The sequence below is a fragment of the Cariama cristata genome, unplaced genomic scaffold (genome assembly GCF_000690535.1).
Source record: "Cariama cristata isolate BGI_N322 unplaced genomic scaffold, ASM69053v1 scaffold30224, whole genome shotgun sequence".
Lineage (NCBI taxonomy): Eukaryota > Metazoa > Chordata > Aves > Cariamiformes > Cariamidae > Cariama > Cariama cristata.
In genome coordinates this window covers 9,484-18,622 of record NW_009613995.1, presented here as the reverse complement: position 1 = coordinate 18,622, position 9,139 = coordinate 9,484, and the positions used below count along the sequence as shown (strand labels likewise).

The 9,139-nt window shown below is 54.2% G+C and overlaps 1 protein-coding gene across 1 annotated transcript in view; it reads right to left on the bottom strand.

Moving 5' to 3' along the window:
- ANK1 (ankyrin 1, erythrocytic) overlaps nucleotides 1-9,139 on the bottom strand; it is a gene marked incomplete at its 5' end in the record, with an annotated part of 24,569 nt that overhangs the window by 13,832 nt on the left and 1,598 nt on the right. The window contains 9 exons of the mRNA XM_009699247.1: nucleotides 47-145; nucleotides 229-426; nucleotides 873-971; nucleotides 1,872-1,970; nucleotides 2,553-2,651; nucleotides 2,790-2,975; nucleotides 3,089-3,187; nucleotides 3,888-3,986; nucleotides 5,078-5,176. Coding sequence (XP_009697549.1) covers nucleotides 47-145; nucleotides 229-426; nucleotides 873-971; nucleotides 1,872-1,970; nucleotides 2,553-2,651; nucleotides 2,790-2,975; nucleotides 3,089-3,187; nucleotides 3,888-3,986; nucleotides 5,078-5,176 — 1,077 coding nt within the window. The remainder of the gene's footprint in view (nucleotides 1-46; nucleotides 146-228; nucleotides 427-872; nucleotides 972-1,871; nucleotides 1,971-2,552; nucleotides 2,652-2,789; nucleotides 2,976-3,088; nucleotides 3,188-3,887; nucleotides 3,987-5,077; nucleotides 5,177-9,139) is intronic.

Genomic DNA, 9,139 nt, shown 5'->3' with positions numbered 1-9,139 from the left:
CACGGCGAGCAGCATGAGAGCTGTGTCTGGGCTGCAGCCCACCTACCTCTGTCACAGCATCGATGGAGGCACCCGTCTTCAGCAGCAGCTCCATCACTCGGATGTGGTTCTTCTTGCAGGCAATATGGAGGGGTGTAAAGCCATTCTGCAGACGGACAGATGGGCAGTCATTTGTGAGAACGCTCTCCTTCTCCCCCGCCCCAGCCCTGCCTGCCCCTCTTCACTCACCAGGGCTCGGGAGTTGGGCTTGGCCCCCTTCTCTACCAGCAGCTTGGCTACGCGATGGTGCCCGCAATGCGCAGCAACGTGCAGCGGCGTTAGGTGGTCCAGGGTGATGTCGTCAATCTCGGCGCTGTATTGCAGGAGCAGGCGCACGCAGTCCAAGTGGTCACCCTGCGCTGCCATGTGGATCGGCGACAAGCCGTTCTGCAACCACAGAGCGGGGCCTCAGGGCTGGGCCAGGAGGGGGACCAGGCATCCCACCCAGCCCCAGCCTTGCTCTGCTGACCACAGCTCTGGGATAGAAGAGACAGCATGTTCCCTAGGATGCTACCAGAGAGGAGCCCCGAAATCCCTCACGGAGACTTACAAGGGAGCAATGCTGAGCAGGGTCTGAAGAGCAGCTGCCATGGGGCAGGCTGTCCCCAGGCCATCCCCTGCTCAGAGCTGGTCCTTTTGAAGCATGCAACCTTCAGGCCAAGGGCTCCAGTTAGGGCCAAGGAGGAGCTCAGGAAGCCTTACCCCTTGTCAGGTCAAAAACTCAGCATCAGCCCAGCCATGGGTGGCATCCAGCAACCGTGCACAGCTTGTTAACCTCCTGTGCTGCCCCAGGACCTGCCACCAAGCACAACCCCACAGAGACCCATGAGTACCTTGGTTTTGGCTTGAATGGGAGCCCCGTGGTCCAGCAGGATCTCTGCAATTCGCACATGTCCATTGCGAGCTGCACAGTGGAGAGGGGTCAGCTCATCCTGGGGGGAGAGAAGGGTTCAAGGGCTCAGCATGGGAAAGGAAGGGCAGGGCTCACATCAGGCAGGAGAGTAACAGGGACTTTGGACTTGTTTGCAAAATAAGGCAAAACTGAGCCTGCCCTCAGCCCCCAGGGCACACCCACTGTAGCCAGACAGCCCCCTCTCACCTCTACATGCACCAGCAAAAAACCTGGTCCATCCCCTTAGTGCACTAGGGACCTTCCCTCACACACCCAGCAAGATGTTCACAGGGTGCGCACTGGGCAGTGCAGCATGGCAATGCTCCCTGGATGCAAGGAGCTTGGGGAGGGAGATGGCCCGTGTACTTGCTGGTGATTCCCATCTACTTGGCACTGGTGAGGCGGCACCTCAGATCCTGTCTCCAGTTCTGGGCCCCTCACTACAAGAAGGACATTGAGGTGCTGGAGTGAGTCCAGAGAAGGGCAACGAAGGTGGTGAAGGGTCTGGAGCACAAGTCTGATGGGGAGCGGCTGAGGGAGCTGGGGGTGTTCAGCCTGGAGAAGAGGAGGCTGAGGGGAGACCTGGTCGCTCTCTACAATGACCTGAAAGGAGGGGGTAGCCAGGTGGGGGTCGGTCTCTTCTCCCAGGCAACTCGTGACAGGACAAGGGGGCATCGTCTGAAACTGCGCCAGGGAAAGTTCAGGCTAGAAATGAGGAGGGATTTCTTGACAGAAAGGGTGGTTAGGCATTGGGATGGGCTGCCCAGGGAGGTGGTGGAGTCCCCATCTCTGGAGGTGTTTAAGAAAAGACTGGAGGTGGCACTTAGTGCCATGGTCTGGTTGACATGGTGGTGTTAGGGCAAAGGGTGGACTGGATGATCCCAGAGGTCTCTTCCAACCAAATCAATTCTGTGATTCTGTGATTCAGAAGCAGTCTCACCTTGGTCCTTGTCTCTATCTGGGCTCCGCGGTCCAGCAGCAGCCGTACCATGATGATGTTGCCCCGGCGGGAGGCTATGTGCAGGGGAGTGATCCCATTCTGGTAGAAGGAACGGCAGTCTATTAGAGGGAGCAAGCTCTTCTCTTTCCCCTGAGGGGCTGCAAGGAGGCATGGGACGAACAAAGGACAGGGGAGAGCTAAATCTCTGCCCAGGGATGGTGCAGGGGAACAGCTTGTTCCACAGGGCTGGGAGAGAGGGTGAGCACCTGCTCCTGCCTGCAGCTAAAGGCTGTGGACAGAACCTGCGCAGAGCTTGCAGGAAAGCGCCAGCTCATGATTTGGCTGCACCCATGGGACTGGAAGAGGCACGCCAACTGCAGGGTCTATAAGCTCTGCCCTGCAGTGACAGCACTAGCTTTCCCTCACCCTGGACTCAAGATCCCAAAGAGGTTCCAGGGATGCATAGCTGCATCTGAGAGAGGGGAGATATAGTAGAAAAGGCCACGATGGTTGTTAATGGCACCTCGCCTAGACATGCATCCGTGTGCTGGCTTCTGCATGGTCCTGCCTCACCAGTGTACCCTGGCAGCTACTGCTGCACCTACATGGAAAGGAGGTACAGCATCCTTCTCTGGTGCTGGAGCAGTACCAGTCCCAGCAGCTTTCCCACTCTGCACTCACCTGGGGTGTGAAGTTGACACTGGCTCCACGGGTCAGCAGTAGTTGGGCCACGCTGAGGTTCTCGTAGTGGGCTGCAATGTGCAAGGGGGTAAATCCAGTCTAGGGGAAAGAAGGAGGGATCAGCCCAGCCAGACACATGCTCCCTGCTGAAAGGATGGATAAATACAGCATACCAAGCTGCTGTTCTCCTTGGGGATGTGGGAAAGCTCCCAGAAACAGGATGGGAAAGCCACACACCTTGGAGAGGACATCAGCATTGGGGTCATTCTGCAGCAGCACAGCAGCTGTGCGAGTGTCATCGTTGCGGGCTGCAATGTGCAGGGCGGGCAGGCGGACCTTACCCTTTGTCCCATAGTTGATAAGGTGGGCAACCACGTTCTCATGCCCTTGCTGCAGAGCCACAGCTAGTGGCGTGAAGCCGTCCTGCCAAGGAGAGGCAGGTGAGAGGGGGAGAGCTGAGGAGCCATGGTAGCACCTAGCACATCCAACAGGAACCCCAACAAGCAAGGCCCTAAGGTCCTCCTCAAGGATCTCACCTCTGTGGCTACATTCTGGTTGGCTCCATTTTCCAGCAAGAACTTGACAACTTCCAGATGGTTTTCCTGCGCTGCCATGTAGAGGGGTGTGAAGCCTTTCTGCAAACACAGGGCCATGCACATGAACACAACTCTTCCTCAAGTTTCTCAAGCACCTTACAGACCTACAATCCATCAACACCCACACCCCCAGCTCGTTGAATTGGGGCAAAAGCATACACAGTCTAGGTGGGAAAAAGGAAAAAACTGGCAACAGTGGAGCAATGACAGAGAGTTGGAGCCCAAGGCTCCCCGCATCCAGAAAGAACCAGGGGATGCTTCACAGCTACAGTCAGCCCAGCAGACACTGGCTTCCACTCACTGCCACTACTCTCCCTTGCTTCAGGGACGTTTCTCCCATCAGGCAAAAGCTGAATAGCTTGCAGGCCCCCCAGGCCCAAGAAGGAGAGAACAAAGGAGGCACAGTGTGCAGAGTTGCAGGGGTTGCTGGAGACCTCATGGCTGTGCCAGGGAGGCATTGGCCATGAGTCCTCCCAGGACGAGTTCGGCTTGCTTGTGTGTGCTGCCATGGACTCCCTCAATCGTGCTGGTCTCCCCATATCTCTCAAGACTCCCTCCCCACCACTTGCATGCTCATCTTCTTTCAGGAGTCTGGCAGAATACTCCTTGCCCCTGTACAGGACTGGGGAGAAACTGTAAAGGGCTGCTCAAGTGCCCATGCTGGGCACAGTTCCCACCATGAGGACACCACCATCATGCACATTGGGTGCTTTTCCCACCCCAGCCCAGGTCACCTTACCTGTGACTGCGCATTGACATTGGCCCCGTAGTTCACCAGTTCCCGGACCACGTCCTGTTGTCCAGCCAGGGCAGCAATGTGCAGGGCTGTGTTTCCCTTCTGAAAAACACCACAGGGCGACGCTCAGGGGCTGAAGCAGCCCAGGATGACTGGAAAAGATGGGCCTGACATGTGCTAACACAGGTGCAAACAGAGCAGCTAGCCAGGGGAAGGCTGTGGGTCCATGTAGCCCTTACTCCATGTCCCAGCCTTGCTATAGACCAAGCAGCTGCCCTTCACATTTGCTGGCCAGGGAAAGGAGTGATTTCATCTTTCCCATGAAGTTACTGGCAGCAAAAGCTGTATGCATTGTCAGGGTCTGTGTATCTCCAGCATCGAGAGATGAGGAGGGGAGGGAGGATGGAGGAGCTGAGCTGGCAGTCTTCGGGCAAAACTGCAGTGTGTGCCCTGGTAGCCAAGGCATCCCAGCAGAGCTAAGGGATGATAAGCAGGCTGGAAAATGCAGACATAGGCTCTTCTGACTTGTGCCTTTGGGTGGTGTGGCAGAATGCCAGACTCTGCTGCGTGCCCCGAGTCCTGCCAGAGCACTGAGGAGGTGGCAAGCCAGGCTTCCTCCTGCTCTCACAGCCCTTCAGACAGTGCTGGAGGCTGCTCATTTGTCCGCCCTGCCTGCTTGCGCTTGACACCGAGCAAGAACCACACCCTGCCATGGTGATGCCAGGAGAGAATGATGGGTTATTTGCAGAGCACCAGAGCTCTCCAGGCTTGCTACAATGGTACCAAGGCCATCTCAGTGTTGCAGCATGCAGGGGCTGCCCTGGGGCACCGAGGGCTGACCTGAGCCGGCAGCCAGTGCCGGGAGGATGTGTGAGTAAAGACAGCATTAAAACATGTTGTGGCTTCTGTTAGTCCCCTTTTGAGCTCACAGGGGCCCCCATGGCCCCCACAGGGGAGAGGCATGGGTGCAGAGGAACATCCCACCCACCTGGAGGTACCCAGCACGGCTTCAGCTGCGCTGAAATCAAAGCCTGGTCCCCAGGTCCCAGACCAGCAGCAATGCCACCAGCACAGCCTCTCCAGGGGCTGAAAGTGAACAGCGTGATCCCACTGCTCAGCTACTGCTGGTGTGCCTGGCAGCAATGGCAGAGTGTGGAGTTGTCACTAATGCGACCAGACTCCTTTGTCCTCACCTTAGTCGTTGTCTCCAAAACAATCTCCTTATGCAGCAGCTCCACCACCATTTTCACGTGGCCCTCCTTGGAGGCCAGGTGCAAGGCGTTCAGCCCATTCTGGAGGAGCAAAGGTGGGAGAGGGGCATTAGTCACCTTCTGAGGCTGGGGCTCTCCGGGAAACCCCCTACCCTGAGCTCCTGTGCAGATATAAGTGTGGGCACTTGGCCTACGCTGGAGAAAGTCCAGGCTGGTGGGAGCAGGAGCTGTTGCCTTGCCCTCAAGCCCTGTGCTGGCATCAAGCATGACAGCCATGGTTAAGCTCCATGCTGCCACGGCAACTGCACGCAGCTGAATGCTGAGTTGCTGGCTAATACTGGAGGTTTCTCCGTGAGTAAAACACGCAGCCCCCATAGATGCTTTCCTACGGAAGGCTGGCACCACAGCTCAGCCTGTGTGTTTGGCACCAGACGCACTGTTTCAGTCCTCCCGGCTCATGACACACCCCTGATGTCAACTCCTGTCTTTGCTCAAGTGACTTTTCATGGGGTGCTCCTCCCCATGATCATCTGCCCGCAGTCGGGCTTTTCGAACCTAAAGCACAGAGCTGAGCTTTGTGGATGGCCCAGAGTTAGGCTGTGTGTAAATGCACATACAGACCTTCATCTTTAACATTTACACAGACAGAAGTGCAGTGAGAAGCTGTGCCTGGGACAATCATTTTATCAAGTAGCAGCCAAATTTAATTCTCAACAGTCCAGGAGCTTCCAGTCCCGTAGCTGGCTTCTTCCTGGCTTTTCAGACTGCCCATCAACAGCCCCATCCTGCAGCCCCTGCTCAGCAGAGGGTTGGCTTTGCTCCCTCAGAGTTTAGCTGTAACAAAGGGTACAGAAAAAGTGTTGCCTGTGCCACTGCTAAGCTCTACCAATTCCACGAAGCTCCCAAACAACTCAAGTGACTTCTCAGGAACATCTCTGCGTGTGTCCCAGGTTAGCTCACCTTTTTCCTACACATGGAACTCGAACAAAGGGCTGGCCAGCACCCTTTTAGCATCCTCGGGCTATCAGAAGGAGGTGTCAGGCCAGTCAGCATCCTAGAGGCTGCTAAGACAGCTTCTGCTCCATCATTTCTGACACCCTCTTCTGCTTCCCAGATGTGAACAAAAGGGCTGGGATATTTGCTGGCAAAGAGGTTAAATACTTGCAGGCAATTTCAGATATCCCTTTTTCCCAATAATGCAAACTTCCCTTGTCCCTCACTTCTCCCAGGTGGATGCACTATGTTTACTCACCCCTACACAGTGCTGTCACGTGGCAGAAAGATGGCAGCTCCCTAGGAGCACACAGTCCTGCCCAAGTACTCCACCTCCCAACCATCTGTTTCGGCTCCTGTAGAGTACTGGAAGGTCACTTCACAGAATTGCTTCATCCCCACCTGAATATAGGTAGAGGAGCGAAAAATACCCAGAGAAGCTCCAGTTCCAGCCCTCAACACTCCAGTTAAACTTGGAACAGCTTCAAGAGTGTTATCACACTGGAAAAAGCTTTTCCACTCTCTCTCACTCAAAGCATCAGCTATCCAAGATTGTAGTCAAAGAGTCACAGATTCTTTTGCTCAACTCTGATTACAGCACAAAGAGCAAAAACCTAAAAACCCACAGGCTTCCTCCGCACACCAACTCCGAAGTCCCCTAGATCCTCAAGCACAAAAGGCCTGCTTCCAAGGGAAAATGAAGTGGGAATGCGGCAACACCCACAGAACACAGCTACCAAAGGGAAACGCTTTCCAACCAGGCTTAGCTACACTGAGCCCATCGCCTGGGTCAAGCCCAGCTTCTTTGACTAAGACACACCTATATAACCCCATACAGATGGTCACTGGCCTTCATGAGCTCCCAAGTTGGATACACGGCCACAGATATACACACCTTTTCCCGGTTACACTCACATAACAAATGCCTGGAGTGCAAGACCACAGATGCTCGGTTGCTCTCTTCAGCCCATATGTCCTTCTACGCAAGGGATTCATAAATAACCTTCTGAGTGCAGAAAAACCTGAGAGGAATCATTATTCTCTGGCCTTACAGCAATAAGCACAATGTTTGCAGAAGATCGTTTCCCAGTGGCCCGTCGATATTTGTGCTGCAGGAACAATACAAGCTGTTTTGCACATTTGCTTTGGCTTGACAGCTCATTTGACCCAAAACCGCCACAGGATGTTCTTAATTTGAAAGATGCTGTATTCCTCTCACTAAGTGCTGCAAACGCTTCCCAGAAATCCCAGTTGCTGGCTGTCAATGCGACAAATGCAGCCCTACAGAAAAACACAAAAGGTGGGACTTTGTGCTTAGCCTGTACCAAAGCAGGGCCTTGCCCTGGGCTTCCCCTCAAGGACTGTGATTGCCCACCAAAACAGCAACTGTCTCCTGCCACCCGTGTGCTAGCACAGCACTGTTCCTTGCTGGTGAGGGTCCTGGTAGCAAGGTGCGCTCATCCTCAGGCCTCCAGCTCCTCATGGATGAGATGAGAGCATGCCGGTATTCGAAAGACGAGAGAGGTGGCTGATGGAGATGCTGATGCAGATAGCAGCAATGAAGGGGATGAAATCGGCGGGATGAAGATCAGATGGCATATCAAGGTCTCTGCACTTGAGTAAGAATACAGGGCCTGTGGGATAGGTCTGACCACATATATCCCTCTTTATTTTATACAGGACATGTGAGGTTGGACCTTTCCCACAGGTCTGATATTCCTCAGAAGGAAACCCCAAAGTGCCATCTAACCTCAGGGAGATGGCAGGAACCATTGCAAAGACGTTACTGAAAGAAGTGCCTCATACTGTTGTAGCCTCGTGCTCCCCGTCAAGGTGTTAAATCCCCTCACCAGCACCAGAAATCTGGCTGGAAACAGGACTCGCAGCCGGTCAGTGGAGACAGCTGATGACTGACCATCTCTCTGGGTGAGAAAGAAGTTCAAAGCCATCATCTTTAGCTTGTGGCTGGGTCTCCCCATTTTAAGTCTTTGCAGAGCCCTCTCCAGAACCACATATTCCTCTGCATTAGAGCGGTACAGGAGCAGTGGATGCAGAAATCCTCCCTCTGCTTTTAGGCTTGTCATCGGAAATGAGTGAACATCCGTGGTGCGCTCTGCTTGTGGATTCTCTCATCTCAGCAGGCACAAGCCAGCATGGCCAAACACAGGCCCCATCTACTCTTGCCCCTCTCCTCCAGACACCCACAGAAACTGGTGGGAGGGAATTCTCTGGGAATTCTCCTTTTGTGAACAGGCAAAATAAGATGATTTTTCCCTGCCAGGCTCTGCTCCGGCTTCTGCACACCCAAGGCACACACGAATGTACCACACATGGCAGCATCCCCAGTCCTTCTTGGAGAGGACAATGGCACAGATGTCAGCAGCAGGATCTCCCTGCTCCTTGTGACTTGCTTTCCCAGAGGTCTGTAAGGGAGCCGTGGGTGCATTAAACATCTATTTGTCTCTGCTTATCTATAGTTAAGCATTTGGGAGCAGGAGCATGTGACTGCTTGCAGCAACTGGCCTGCTGCTGTGGCTCAGTTACAGGGACGTCTGCTCCCCCAGGAGAGACTAAAGGAGCAGCGGCTGGGTTTAATGACTGGGCAAAATTCTGAAACGAAGCACAGTAACGAAAGGTCCCAGCAGGCGCAAGCACGCGATCTGCTCAGAGCTGAGTGCAAGCCGAGTCCTGCAGCCCAGTGCTAACAGCACATCCCATGGTTTCTCCTCTTTTCAAACCATGCACATCTCCAAAATGGTTATGGGGGTCATAGCCTCTAACCCACCAACAGGACCCCATGGAATAGCTCATCTGCAAAGAACTCTGAAGCTGAAAATTTTCTACCTCTTCTCCCTACAAGATCTGTCTGATCTAAATCCCATATGCTCCCACACACCCCCAGGATAGAACGCTTTGAGAGTATCTGGATGCTGATTATGAACAGCATACCCAGATAGTACAATGATGAACATTTGGGCATCTCCTGAGCTTTCCTCACACCTCATCTAGTGTCCCAGAGCTGAGAATGCAAGCTGTGATGTGCCCCAGGGG